The following is a 15,947-nucleotide window of genomic DNA, read 5'->3' on the forward strand; positions in this document are numbered from 1 at the left end:
TCTTGCAAATTTCAAGTTTTCAAAGGGAGTTTTGAATTGTGATTTCTTTTTTTTTGTGGTAAAATTTAGAATTTGAACTAACACAAATTAATGATTTCTTATGGTGTTGCCGTGGTACAATAATTTGAAAATTTTCAAAATTTCAATTAAATCCAAGACCTATATAAAGTCGGACAAGAAAATTGTTATTGACAATAAGTTGAAATGTAATTAGTAGGTATGGCTCAATTGGGAATTGACGTACTTGACAAACATAGTTATCCGAAGGGCTTACTGGCCGACCTTATTTTGCCCTTGATTGAATTCAATTAAATCAAGGAAGGACACTGCTACCAATCCTTAAAGAATGATCGAAATCGGAGTCATTCTTACAAGGGGACTAAGCTTTTATACCCTCCACCATAGTATGGGGTGAATATAAAGTTTGTCATTTCGTTTGTAACACCTCGAGGTATACATTTTCCCCACAAAGTATATATACAGGGTGAGATAAAAAAACCGCAACAATGTCAAACGCTATAATTTTTACATTTTTTTTAATTTTATTGAATGAAAGCAAAAAATGTCGGAAATAGAATCAACTTTTAGAATAAGTTTAGACTTGTTCGAATTGGTCATCTTTGTCACGAATTATGGCCTTCAAACGGCCAATGAAACCGTCACACGCTGCCCCGAATTTTGCTCAGCTGTATTTTGTGCCATTCCCGCGAAGCGCTTGTTTGAGGTGATCGACACTTTGGTATTTTTTAGTGCCAACCTTGCCAGACACAATAGTTAACGGATTGGTGTCCGGGGAACTTCATTTTGTAACCATTCTAGGGTGGCGCGTGCTGAGGTCTGCGGCCAAAATGTTTGCGTACCAAGGCGTTAATACACCCTTTAGAATATTTTCGCGATAATATTCGGCATTTATTGTGATGCCACGATCGATTAATACGAGCGGAGAACGAAAATCGGCTGTTATGGCGGCCCACACTATCACCATGGCCGGCGCTTGAGTTTTAGTGGCCAACCGAAGGTGCAAATTTTCAGCTGACCTCTTTGGCAAGTAAACACGATCATTTTGTTTGTTTACAAACTGCTGGACAACGAATGTTGTTTTCTCATCGGAGAAAACCAAATTCAGCAGTACACCACGTTCGGCAACTGTTTAGCTCTTTTGAATCTATTTTCTTTCTGCTGCGGTGTAAGTACTTGCACTCTTTGGAATTTCAATGGCTTTACCCCGAGCTCATTTTTCAATATTTGTCGAATGGAATATAGCGATATGTTCAGCTCATGAGTCATTTTGCGGCCACTGCGACGCGAGTTTCGATCAAGTCGCTTCTTTACTTTTCGAACCATTTCTACTGATGTTGCTGTTTTCTTCGGTCCACTTCCTTGACGCCTGGTTACGCTATCAGTATAACGGTAACAAGCGATGCTTCGAGACACAAAAGATTTATTCACATTTAAATGCTAGAGTGCTCTAAGGATCGCCACTTGCGGTTTTCCAGCCAAATATAAAGAAATCACACTTTCACGCTTGAATTCCATCACGAATAACTTTTTTACTGCAAAATTCTCACCAAAATGCTTTTGTACGCTTGTAATCAATATAATGAGCTGTCACTGGAATAATTTTAACAGCTGTCGGACGAGTGGCTTGGAACTGACAGCAGTCGGAAGTTTGTTGCAGTTGTTTCATCTCACCCTGTATATTCATGATCAGCATAAAATTCTAAGGACGATATCCGTCTGTTGAAATTACGATACAGCCCACATTATTTGACGTAGAGCTTCAAAACTTGGCAAAACAATTTGTATTGTGTCTTGGATGGTTGGTATTTGAAATGAGATATATCGGTCTACATTTTGGTATAGCCGTCATAATACGGTACCTCCCGATATTCGGTGTCATAATGATTTTTGCCACACTATTCCACGGATTTGTCTAAAAATTTGTATTTGTAGTTCGTAATGGTTTCTAGCTCCGGTGGCAGAACTTAGTATATATACGTTTACGATTTGGTATAGCGTACATATAACGATACCCTCCGACATTCGGTATTTTTATAATCCTAGTCACATTTACCCACGAAATTGTTTTAAAATTTGGTATCTAAGAAGATTTGACAATCCTAGAATTATAAAATTGTTTATAGAGGTTCCCGTTTTGGTATGGCCTTCATATACTTTATGGTTTTTTGTATTATTCAAACGGTCTTACTGGTATTTGTAGTTTAAAGTGGAACACGTTTGAATTCAGATACTTTCATATAAAAATGTTTTCTTTATCAAAAGGTGTTTTAGTTATAATTTCATAATCTGCTGGATTTTCCCCGTAATTATCCCTTAAATAAAACAACAATACACATGGCTTATATACACCTCTTTTGATTTTTTATTTATTTATGCTCGATGATAAAATTAATACATCTATAAATTGCTGAATCATATATTAAACAAAACCTAGAATGCATTTTACATAATATTTAGTAATATTTATAATTCATACATTTATTTTTGTTTTGTTTTTTTTTATACGTAAACATTCTATAGAAAAAGTTATGTCCTGCTTGAGAATAAAAAAAAAACAATTTCATTGAATTTGTTTAGAAAATTAAACGATTACTATGGATAGAAAAGACTCCATTAAAAAAGTATTTTCTGAAAATCAGTTGTACTTAACGCATGAAACTTCAACGAATTCCTTATATCAGCTTTCGATTTCAATTTCCTACATCATATTCATTGTGGACCAAAGATTGTATAAATTCATTCATATTTTTTCATTCAGTAACTGGCTATGTATGTTTAATAGTTTTTTTTTTTAAATATTAATTTACTATTTTATTTTGTCAATATATAATACAATAGCTATTATATATATAGTTTAGTTAATAGTTATTTATATAATTTTTGCCGTTTTTAATTTATAATTGTTATATAGTAATTATATTTCATTTATTGTCAACAAATTATGCCATTTAATCAACAATGACATGCGATAGTTGTATATTTTAGTTAATGTATTTATTTGTAATACAATCATCAAATAGAAGTTGGTTACAGTTTTGTTTGTTATTTTGGAGAAGTCTTTAGATAAAATCCAGTCAAAAAAGAAACCGAATTTTATGGTAAAATTTTAAATTTTAGAAAAAGGTTCAGTTTGTTTTTTGTTTGTTTTGTTATATGTATTTGATGCAAACATTTATATATAAATTTAATTATACATACATATATTATGCAAAATAAATTTTACTCGTAATTGTTAAACGTTTTCTTTTATGGTTAGATACATGATTTACATGTTTTATGTAGAGAGGTAATTTGAGGTGATACAAGTCAAGTCGTGCGGAAGACGATGTAGACTCGCAAACTAACACCGATTAAAAAATGATAAAATTCTCTCTGTTCCAGAACTGCAATAATGTAAAAGTTTTTACTACGATAAAAGATTTCCCTTTATGATATCGAAGAAATTTGCAAAAACAGTAGGTTCTTGTAGGTACTGGAATCAATAATAATATTATAATATTCAAGGTAGCCAAGACCAGGAAGGAAAAAACAAAGGTCGGATGGACCGACCGTATGATATCCTACACCATTCTTGACATTTAGCAGAGTAGATTCTCGTAACACATTTACAGGGTGAGATGAAAAAACTTCAACAAACTTCAGATTGCTGTCATTTCCAAGCCACTCGTCCGACAGCTATTAAAATTATTTCAGTGACAGCTCATTATATTGTTTACAAAAAGCGTACAAAAGCATTTTGGTGAGAATTTTCCAAAAAAAAAAAGTTATTCGTGATGGACTCCAAGCGTGATAGTGTCATTTCTTTATATTTGGCTGGAAAACCACAAGTGGCTATCGTTAGCGCACTCCAGCATTCAAATGTGAATAAATCTTTTGTGTCTCGTACTATCGCTCGTTACCGTGATGCTGGTAGCGTAGCCCGACGTCAAGGAAGTGGAGGAGGAAAACAGGAACATCAGCAGAAATGGTGCGAAAAGTAAAGAATCGACATGATCGAAACCCGCGTCGCAGTGACCGAAAAGTGGCTCGTGAGCTGAACATGCCGCAATATTCCATTCACCAAATATTGAAAAATAAGCTCGGGGTAAAGCCATTGAAATTCCAAAAAGTGCAAGAACTTACACCGCAACAGAAAGAAAAAAAAATGGTTTTTTTCCGATGAAAAAACAGTTTGTAAACAAAGATGTCCGCAATCAGTAAATATAGAAAAATACGAGCTTCTTGAATTTTCAACTTTAAAATGGCATAACTTCTATTTTTAACACCGGATTTCTGTTATTTTTATACCCTAAAATACTATGTGTTGGGGGTATTATAAGTTTGATTGGGCCAAAAATTATGTAACGTCTCGAAATATTCGTTTCCCACATAGGAAAGTATATATGGATCTTTAATCTCGGCGAGCTGAGTCGATCTAGCTATGTATGTCCGTCCGTCCGACTGTCCGTCTGTTCATGTTAATTTGTAATCACGCAACAGGTCGCAATTATGGCCTGATCGATAAATTCCGAAATTTAGAATGGAGTTGGGGCTAGAGCCAGAATAGAAGCCTATTGCTTTTGGAGATGATCGGATAAAAAAAAATGTCCTTTAAAAACATTTCCTGATTTTGCAGTTGCTCTGCAGGTCGCAATTGTGGACCAAACGAAGCGGAAGTTAGCATGGGGTTAGAGCTTAGGGGTGGTCAGAAGCCTTCCAATTTTGAGGTCTTCTGGTAATATTCAGTTGGTTAAATAGACCACAACATTTGTGTTAAATAAAAGTCAAATTTTCCATTAAACTGCGAATATTTTTAATCCGGGCGAAATCAGAAATAGACGAAAAGGTAAATGATCACCGTTACGTAGATGCCGATAAAAAATATATCGGATATATATATATATATATATATATATATATATATATATATATATATATATATATATATATATATATATATATATATATATATATATATATTCAAAGGAAGAGAATGTTAGCTAGAATGCCTATATCTCAAGAATGGCTAGATTGATTTTGACAAATTTTGTCAATTTAGAATGCACTCTTGGCATAAAAGTATAAATTCTAAAAAAAATCTCATAATACATGCCAATACATTGACATTTTTTATATTTCCATATTTTTCATCGCATGCGATTTTTTCAATTTGGCTTATACCATTGAGGTGTATATTTTGTAATATTTTTTTACCTTACAACACAGATTGGGGTTATTATATTTAGATTGCAATTATCATCCGATCCTCACGAAAATGTTCACAAGGGTAGGGTTAGGCTCAGAAGTACCACTCCTATTGCTTTTAAAGATGTCCGGGTTGAAATGGACCAACAACTAAAACTGTTCCTGAATTTGAAACCGTTATAAAGGTCTTAAATAGAAACCACAGGACACGAAATCTCTTATGAAGTTAGAGTTTAGGGCAGCGAGTAGAATGGACCTCTACTTTTGAGTGAAAAAATACCAACATTACAGGGAAGAATTCTAACATTTTGGATTACCATTGGATAATATTTAACTGTAAAATGGACCACAACAACTAACAGCGCGGAGGAGTGCGTAAATATTGGGCAAATGTCCCCGGCAAATGTCCTAGGCAGTGCTCCGTCACATAATTTCGAGAGCAAAAACTTCGAAAATGGATTTGGACATAAGGGGGCTTCTAACGTATTGTAGGGCATCTCATGGTCGGCCCCGCACGTCTATAGCCTTTGCCTAATTGGTTTGTTTTGACTTTTTTGTACTTGTTCATGTTATTAAATGAAGCCCTAACGGAAGGACTCTAGTTCAGTAAAAACTCTCGGGTTTTTTTAAATTTTTGTTCCAGTGGTAGGAATTTTCACCCTGATTCCTGAAAAGTATATTTTTCAAAGACCTAAAATTGTAAAAACTAGACAAAATGCATTTTTAGCAAAGTTTGAAAAATCCAAAAATGTCCAAAATTCAAAAATTTGTATATTCCCTTAGCGGTTTACATCAGTTAACATTGGTAACTATGATATCATAACAACAGAGGTATTTTCACAGGGTTGCCATATTTTGACTCTGTCTTGTCCCATCTTTATACTTCTATGTCTTTGTATTTTTCTTGGGGGACGGACCTGGATACCCGGATATTTGACCCAAAAGTCTGGGTCCATGACCCGGGTTACACCCTGACCTACTAAGCAGATATGGACATTATAGGTATCATTCCGTTCCAATGACATGCACGATAGTAAGATTATTATGCTTCATATATAAATTATCTATATGCATATCAGCTTTAACATTTGAAAATAGACTCTACGTTTTAAAATCATTGATAGCCCTAAAAATCTCGATAATTATCTTCATAAAATGTTAAGTTAAATTTTGTATTTGATTAAAATAGTTATAAATTTCAATGCTTTCAATCGCCAGTTTTATTTTAAATATAATATGGAGCCAGAATCCTCTTCGGAAAAAATCAAATGAATAAAATTTCAGAAAAGTTAGTTTTAGAAGGAAGAATCACCTCAAATACCTCTCCACATAAATGTAGCATCCTCTCAATATATTGTGTGTTTTATTTGCCTTTCTCTTGCTTTCTTTTTAAACTTTAAACAAATATTTGTAACATTTTAATAAATAAACATTTATGTTATGTATGTAATTATTGCTGTTTGTATTTTTTGTATTTTTGTTTTTTTTTGTAACATATATTCATAACAAAAACATTCTCTCTTCTACAATTTATCTGGGAGTAGCAAATTTCAAGGTATCTGTGGTTATTTGAGGATATGTTTTGTGATGTTCAAATGATGTTGGGTTTTGGTTAATACTCGAGCGGGATGGATTAGGGGCACATTTTAATTTATGTGGTCCATTAACAGGTATGGGTGTGTATTTATGTTGTTATCAGACAAATCCTTTGCTAGTTCTATTTCTCATAAAAAGTTATGTGTTTTTGTTAAGTAGGAGTTGTATTCTCTTCTAATGGCAGTTAAGTTCAGCTTTCATACTTTCATGGAATATAGCTAAACATTTCTTTACAAAAAATATATCATTCGAGATGTCCTTCTTATTTTATTTAAACATAATCTATTTGTTTAACTTAACTTTTAAAACTATAATTAAAAAAGCATTTCTTTATATAAAAAGTAATGTCATTCTATTGGGGTAACACAAAATAATTTCTCGTTTTCCACGATTTTTACGATTTGTTATTAAATCAAAATCACATATTATTGATTTTCTTTAATGAAAAATAAATCCTCTTGTAAAAAGAAATTATAAAATTAAATAAAAAACTCATAATAAAAGCCTTAGATTTTTTTTATAAACATAAAAAACTATATGTAAATGCCATTTTGTGTTTTTGTTTCGGTTTGAAAGCAGCTTTTCTCGTTATTATTGTATTTGCTTGTTTGTTTTGCATCCATATGTCTCTCACTGTATCTAAGGGGGGTTGCCGGTTCATCATTTCATTTGCCAAATTCTATTTTGTTTTACACCTGAGCTGGTTTAGTCTTTCCAAGGACCATGAGAACTTTCTGCAGAAACCTTGTTAGACTTACTGTAAATTAGAGGGAGAGAATAAGGAATAAAATGTTAATAAGAAATTATTTAATGCATTCCTATTTTTTAAATTAGTATTAGTTCTATCGCCATGCACCATTCCGGTTAGTAGAAATGTTAAAGATTGTTTACTAGTTTTTGAAAAATTTAGACCAATTTGAAATAAATTTTAATTTAGAAATATATACAACAAAAAAAAATATTGGAAATTCTCAGAGTCACAAATATATTATATTAGAATGTTTTATATTGTATTAAAATGTCTGCTTTTACAATGAGCCAGGTCTTCTTTAAAACAGCAAAAATTGTTATAGGCGAATAGAAAAAAGTCCTCTGGGGAAGAACTTAATGTATTTTTACAATGAAAACAAAAAAACTCATAGAAGACTAGAAGGTTGTCTTATAGAAGAACTAGGGGTATTATTATAAAAAAACTCAGCACGTCTTGGAATATTTCAAGTTTTTTTTAAGAAACCAGAAGTTCTTCTTTTTGAAGACGAGAAAGTCTTCTTATATATGACCGCAAGGTCTACTTATTCTCATAGAAGACCACAAGGTCTTCTCATGAATTACCACAAGGTCTTCCAATTGAAGATCAAAATGTCTTCTTATAGAAATATAAAAGGTATTCGAATAGAAAAGGTATTCTTATAGAAGACAATAAGGTCTTTTTATAGAAAACAAGAAGGTCTTCTCATGGAAGACAAGAAGGTCTTCTGATAGAAGACAATCGAATATAATCGAAGACCAAAATGTCTTCTTATTTAAAGTAAGAACAAACATAATATTAACATTTTCCATTTTGTAACTCTGAGAATTTTCAGAAGAAAAATTTCCATTCAGCATTATCTAAATACTATATTTGTGATCCTAAAACTACATGTTGTGGACAAATTTTGTGCAAAGAAAAACAATATTTAACAAAAAAGGATTGTGCATAGAAAAACAGGATGGAGAAGGCATGCAATGAAAACGGGGAAAACAGATAAAACATAAAGATTTCACAAGGAAAAATAACCAAAACCAAAAAAGAAAGAAATTAATAAAAAAAATAAAAACCTTTGAGGAACTTTTTGGTCGAACAACCATCATCATTTTCTGTAATGCTTGGGTAAATCCACCTATAAAAATTAAAATGGACATTAGGATTTGGAAATAAAAATAATGGGAATAAATATTTATTTTATTCCCGTCTTCTTCTTCGTCTTAGGATAAAAAAGCCCAATGAGCGAATGAGTTGATATTTGAATTTAAACATGGAATATATTTTAATAAAATTTGTATTTATTATTTAAATAAAAAATCCGACTTACCCATAGTCTTTTGGAACCACATTGGTTTGTTTTTCCACGCAATAAATACCAAATAAACGGGTATACTGGACATGATCATGAGAATGCCATAGCCGGTCTCAACAGGACTGGCATACATGGGTACGACGGTGACAAAAACTGTGGCCAACAAATAAACGATGGGGAAGACTAAGGGGACACGGATGGGACGGGGCAAATTGGGTTGGGCCCAACGTAACCAAGGCAAGCACAGAACGGCAACACCAATACTTAACTGTGGGATATTGAAAAAAGAATGAATCAAAAAATACTTTTATACAAAAGTTTCAGGAACTTACCCATGTTGCAAAGCCCACATAGTTGATAAGGGCAAAGATATCCGAAACTGTCAAATATAACATCGACAACAAAGCCATGGCCAGGACAGCAGGGGTGGGTGTAAATCTCTGTATCTGGATCATAGTTAAAATTTCAGGCATTTGACCCTCATTGGCACCGGCATAGAACAAACGGGATGAGGTCAAGAGAATACCATTTACAGCACCGAATGTTGAAAGAGCCACAAACACTGCAAAAAGGGAAATGTTAAGTAGTGAGACCTATTCAAAAACTAAACAATCTTTTGTCATTTACCTGGAATGGTCCATGCAATAACACCAAAAGCTCTTTCGGCATAGGTTACGGCAACAGCTTGAGATCCCAAAACTTCATCGGGTGACAAAATGGTGTAGAACGAAACATTGGCCAAGACATAAACTAGTGTTACCAATACACAGGAAATAGCAATGGCACGAGGCAAATTCTTAACGGGATCTTTCAATTCTTCAATGATGAAATTAAGGTAGTTCCTGGAAGAAGATAGGAAGGATAAAACGATTTGAAGTATAAGTGAAAATTCGAAGACTACATTTTTTAAAAAATGAGGTTTTCAAATATATAACTCTGACTTCAAAATTGTAGAAGGTGTTCCAACGGTGGGAGACTTAAAAATTCCATTCAAGAAGACCTGAAATAGGTCTTGTATCCCTAGAAAACCTGAAGTAGATCTAGTATTCGTAGAAAATTTGAATACAGTCTTCATTCCGAAATAGAAGAGCTGGAGAATATCTTCTATTCATATTAGATCTCAAAAAGGTCTTCTATTGATAGGAGATCTTCCATCGATAAGAATTTTATGCATAAGAGATCTGACAGTGGTTGTTTATCCATAGGAGACCCGAAAATGGTCTTCTATTCATAGAAGATCTGAAGAAGGTCTGCTATCCATAGAAAACCTGAAGAAGGTCTTTTATCCATAGAAGACTTGAAGAAGACCTTCTATCCATAGAAGACCTGAAGAAGGTCTGCTATCCATAGAAGACCTGAAGAAGGTCTGCTATCCATAGGAAACCTGAAGAAGGTCTGCTATCCAAAGAAGACCAGAAGAAAGTCTGCTATCCATGGAAGACCTGAAGAAGACCTTCTATCCATAGATGACCTGAAGAAGGTCTTCCATCCATAGAAAACCTGAAGAAGGTCTTCCATCCATAGAAGACCTGAAGAAGGTCTTCCATCCATAGAAGTCCTAAAGAATGTCTTCTGTCCACAGAAGACCTGAAGAAGGTCTTCTATCCATAGAAAACCTGAAGAAGGTCTTCTATCCATAGATGACCTGAACAAGGTTTTCTATCCATAAAAGACCTGAAGAAGGTCTTCTATCCATAGAAAACCTGAAGAAGTACTTCTATCCATAGAAGACCTGAAGAAAATCTTTTATCCATAGAAGACCTGAAGAAGGTCTTCTATCCATAGAAGACCTCAAGAAGGTCTTCCATCCATAGAAGGTCTTCTATCCATAGAAGACCTGAAGAAAGCCTTCTATCCATAGAAGACCTGAAGAAGGTCTTCTATCCATAGAAAACCTGAAGAAAGCCTTCTATCCATAGAAGACCTGAAGAAAGCCTTCTATCCATAGAAGACCTGAAGCAGATTTTCTTTAAATATAAATTAAATTTTAATAAGAATAATAGCCAAAGCATCCAAAGTATTTTTTTAGATCTTAAAATAACATGATTAGCTATTATTTAATATCATGTACTACTCTGACAGCATCATTCAATTATCAGCGTAATTAAATTAACTTCAACTGCCAGTTGCATGTCTTCTTCTTTATTTTCCAATCGCTTGCCATGTAATAAGGGACCACACAAAAATAATAAAATCACAAAATCCTATTTTTTTTATAAGAAGACTATTTCATGACTTCCAATTGCAAGGAAACGAAAAAAGAAAACAGAATGCCAAGCAACAAGTGGTGGCATTACGCAACCTTCAATAACATCCTAGATCCTGGGTCAAAGATGCGTACGCAATATATTCTCATTTACCATTTCGCCCATTTCCCTCTCATCCTACCCTATCCCTTAACTCACCATCCATTGTAGGCAAATAATCCTGAGTAAAACGAAAGCGCCAGTGACGTGACTCGTGTATCCGTATTTTCAAATGTAAAATATTCCGTATGGCCCAAGTAGAGTTGGTAAATGCCCGATGCAATGATAATAAACAAGGCCAACAGCTAATAAATGGAGATAAAATAGAGACAAATCAGTTTATGGCATTATCTTTGTGTCCGGGAAAGATGTTGGTCAGTTGAATCCAGTTTAACTTACTTTGGCATATGTGAAAATATCCTGCACAGCAGTCGCCCATTTAACGTCCCAACAGTTGACAAATGTCAGGATACCTAAAATGCGAAAAGAGTGACATTAGTTGGCTTAAGAAATAAAAATGCTCGTTTAAATGGATTTTATTTAAATTTATGAGTGCGGAAGGATTTCCAATAAGGAAAACAGGGATAGTCTTCTGTTTCTAGAATGATATTTTTTTAAAGTAACGATTTCTATTTACAGTAGAATTATTTTATTTATGTGTGTTAATATGTTTGTAGAGTAATTGTATGATGTAATATTTTCAAAAATTACATTCGTTAGAAGAGCTAACATCACACTACGACAGTCATTTCTGAGTTTCCATGCCATCATAATTATTTATTCTTTGTGATTTAAAGCAAATAAACAAGTAAACGTAATGGGTTGATTTAGTAATGCATGGGTCAATATCAATTAATATTATTATTTTTTTTTAAATTATTAACTCCAGCAAATCTCATCGCATTAAAATGATTTTTTATTAATTATTTAAAAAAACACATCAGAACTTACATATACAACACACAGCTAACAGTCGGGCTGCATCTTCGGGCGGTGTACATTCCGGGAAGAATGGTTTCAGCACATACACACTGAATGTGAGCGCCACAATTGCCTGTGAGCACGGCCGCACAATCATACACTCAATCCACAAACGTATGAAAGCCATAAATGGACCAAACGTTTCCATGATATAGGCATAATCAGCGCCGGACTTTGTAATCATTGTGCCCAATTCCGCATAGCAATAAGCACCAACCTGAAATTAAAAATCGAAATATATTTAAAATTGAAATTTAATAAAAAAATAATAGTATTTTTGAAATAAACTGAAATGATGCTGGGAGGGAGAGAACAAAGCACAACTGAGGCATATTTGGAATAATTGGTTTTTAAAAAGTAAAAAATAAATGGAAAATATTTTCCTAATAAAAATATATATAACTAGCTGGCCCGGTCCGCGTTGCCGGCCCATAGTTTTTGTCTATTATGCATATTTGTCAAAGCATGATTATTCAAAGATATGAATGTTATAAATGTTCACGTACTGGTCGATTAGTTTTTAATTTTTAGTCAAATGAGCAGTAATTTGGAATTTACTGTACTTTGTACAACTCGTAATTGAGGGCTAATTGATTTAAGAATAGGCAAAGTTAATTACTTTTTTGAACCCATTAGCACCTCAGATTGTGCATTAGAGTCCTCATAAGTCCCCCTAACCATGTCGGTCTGTTTGTCCGCCAAAAGGTGGACTTGAGGGGATACTATTACATGGAGAAAATCCTAAAATTTGTAGATATGTTGAAATTTTTGTGTAAGATTTTCATCCCCAAATACTCATTTTTAGCCAAATCCTTTGAAATATGGTAAAATGCGAAACATCGACCTACATTGAAAACTTTCTTCACCCCTTATAATCCAAGATGACAAATAGAGGCCAAATCAAAAATATAGCTATTTTACATCCATTACCGTAAGATGGGAATTAATTTTATTTGCCATTTAAATTGTAAGTTGGAGTCCATATTTTTCATCATAGTATAATTTAATGACGATTCAACAAATATTCGGTCCCGTGCTACTTTCTTATATTTGTAATTTGTTCATGTTTTCACAATTTATTTCATATAGATGTATATCCCAAATCTACGTTCCCAACCAATATTCTCTTGGGGGTTACAAATTCAATAGAATACAAATTTTTCTTTTCTGACCACACATTAGATGTGAAAGTGGACTTGGGGATACTCCAATGTGGGGACTTTACATGAATAAATTTCTATGTGGCAATTATCTGTACGATGGTTCCTTACCCCAGGGTAGCATAAATAAAATTTTTTAGTGGTCAAGACCAATATGGGCCCTACTCCGAAAATTTTATGCGAAGAGGTTCTCTACCCCCCTTAGAAACAAAGATGCCAAATAAGGGCCAAAAATAGAAGAAAATGGCGAAGACTCCAAAAATGGCTTAAATCATACGATGATTATTTATGATCGATATCATGACCTGCTAAAGCGATTTAAGGTATCTTAAATGTTCAGGCAGAATTTTTGGAAAGATAGAAATCCTTTTCTTACTAAAAGTCCCATTCGCTCTACTATTTTGCACCCTTTATATTTGGTATTTTACTGATTGTACTCCCAAAATTTTTTGCATTTTGAGCTCTCATTGGACGGATTATTGTCACATGAAAGAAGTAGGGCCACGCTTTGAAATAAGCCCCATTAGTCTTTTTCGGTCATTTTTGTTTGTTTAAATGTCTACGCATCTTCCAGCTGAAGCACGATGTAGGCCCTGGAGTTGAAAGGTAGATGTCAGTTACCATCGTATTTCGCACTTATTTCATTTTTTTGGTGAAAAATTGTATATAGTGAAAAATTATTCTTTATTTTGTTCACAAAAAATCCACTGAATTCAATATGATATTACAAATTGAAAAAAATTGACAAAAGAAGAATAAAAAATTGAAAAAATCTTTAACTTGTTCGCTGATTTTTTACAGCAACTGTTTAAAGATCCTTACAAAGTTTGTCAATAGAATGTACTTTTATTTTAAAATTCAATTCCATTGGAAATTTTTTTCGATATTTTCCCGTTTTGAGATTTGTTGCAATGAGATCTCTTTTTTCGTCATTTTTTTAACGATTTTGAAAAAGTACTTATCTTTTAACTTTGGTGTGACCGCATTAAATTATTTCGGTATCATCTATTCCGTTTCGCCACCACATAATTCGGTACTACACTTCCATGTAACCCGTTATCAATTTCAGTTCTCAAGAAATCAAGGCAATTAAATAAATTGATATTAATATTCGAATTCAAAAATAAAATATAAAAAACACTACAAATGTACATTAGAAAAAAGTAAGTCAAAATGGAAAAAATCATGCAAAATAAAACATTACTATTGTACATTTCAAAAGTCAAAATGAAAATGTTAACATATCACATTTTTACGCGATTTTTTTGGATATTATCCTTTTCGGATAAGAGACAATTCCGAATTTGTATGAATCATTAAAATCAGTTCAGCGGTTCTTAAGTTATACGCGTAGTAACTAACACAACTTTCATTTATATATATAGATAATATTTCTCATTTTATATTTTTGTAAAACTAAAATACTGTCTGAACTTCGATTTTTTTGGCAAACATTTTAAAACCAAATTGAGAAAAAATTCGTTGTTCAGTAGTTTTGTAAACAAAACAAATTAAAAAAGCAGTTTGGAACGAATTAGAAAAATTTTCAAAAAAATAAAATCCCTTGAATTTTATTTTAAATCTTTACAATATCTAATATAGGAACGGGGTATATATGATATTGTGGACCTATTAAGACAAATCTATGTCTGGATGTAAAGTACTCACAAGGAACTCCTTGTGTGGATTTTCAGACAATTCCATTGGAAAAATGGCTAAAATCATCAAACTACTGAATATCGGGGGGTATCGTTATATGGGGGATATACGAGATTGTGGACCTATAGACAATTCCATTTCAGGGGTAAAGTGATCACAAAGAACTCCGTGTGTGGATTTTGAGACAATACGAAAATGTGGCTAAAAACAACAAAATACCGAATATCGGGGGTACCGTTATATGAGGGCTATACGATATCGTAGACCTATATAGATAATTTTCTGCGGAGGTATAAAGTACCCACAAGGAACTCCTTGTGTGGATTTTCAGACAATTCCGTTGAAAAATGTGGGTAAAATCATCAAAATACCGGATATCGGGGGGTACCGTTATATGCGGGATATACGATATTGTGGACCCATATAGATAATTCTCTGCCGAGGTATAAAGTACCCACAAGGAACTACTTGTGTGGATTTTAAGACAATTCTATTGAAAAATGTGGCTAACATCATCAAAGTACCCAATATCGGGGGGTACAGTTATATGGGGGATATACGATATCGTGGACCTGTATAGACAATTCTCTCTCAGGGGATAAAATACTCACAAGGAACTATTTGTGTGGATTTTAAGACATTTCCATTGAAAAGTGTGGCTAACATCATCAAAATACCGAATATCGGGGGGTACAGTTATATGGGGGATATACGATATCGTGGACCTATATAGACAATTCTTTTTGAGGGGGTAAAATGCCCACAAGGGACTCCTTTTGTTTCAAACAATTCCATTAAAAAATGTGGCTAAAATCATCAAAATACCTAATACCGTGGGGGTACCGTTATATGGGGACTATACGATATTGTGGACCTATATAGATAATTCTCTGCCGAGGTATATAGTACCCACAAGGAACTACTTGTGTGGATTTTAAGACAATTCTATTGAAAAATGTGGACCGATATAGCCCATCTTCGAACCTGACCTGCCTGCAGACAAAAGAGAGATCTGCACAAAATTTTATCTTCGTATTTTAATT

General features: G+C 33.4%; 1 protein-coding gene across 2 annotated transcripts in view; it reads right to left on the minus strand.

The window, feature by feature from the left end:
- Nucleotides 1-6,103: 6,103 nt before the first annotated feature.
- LOC101891780 (Y+L amino acid transporter 2) overlaps nucleotides 6,104-15,947 on the minus strand; it is a 61,301-nt gene continuing 51,457 nt past the window's right edge. For both annotated transcript variants that reach the window (XM_059128632.1, XM_059128633.1), the window contains exons 3-10: nucleotides 12,056-12,302; nucleotides 11,504-11,577; nucleotides 11,264-11,409; nucleotides 9,486-9,700; nucleotides 9,191-9,420; nucleotides 8,874-9,126; nucleotides 8,620-8,681; nucleotides 6,104-7,558 (exon numbers count right to left, since the gene is read on the minus strand). In XM_059128632.1, coding sequence (XP_058984615.1) covers nucleotides 7,556-7,558; nucleotides 8,620-8,681; nucleotides 8,874-9,126; nucleotides 9,191-9,420; nucleotides 9,486-9,700; nucleotides 11,264-11,409; nucleotides 11,504-11,577; nucleotides 12,056-12,302 — 1,230 coding nt within the window. In that variant the 3' untranslated portion in view covers nucleotides 6,104-7,555. The remainder of the gene's footprint in view (nucleotides 7,559-8,619; nucleotides 8,682-8,873; nucleotides 9,127-9,190; nucleotides 9,421-9,485; nucleotides 9,701-11,263; nucleotides 11,410-11,503; nucleotides 11,578-12,055; nucleotides 12,303-15,947) is intronic.

Source organism: Musca domestica, unplaced genomic scaffold (assembly GCF_030504385.1).
Source record: "Musca domestica strain aabys unplaced genomic scaffold, Musca_domestica.polishedcontigs.V.1.1 56, whole genome shotgun sequence".
NCBI classification, from domain to species: domain Eukaryota; kingdom Metazoa; phylum Arthropoda; class Insecta; order Diptera; family Muscidae; genus Musca; species Musca domestica.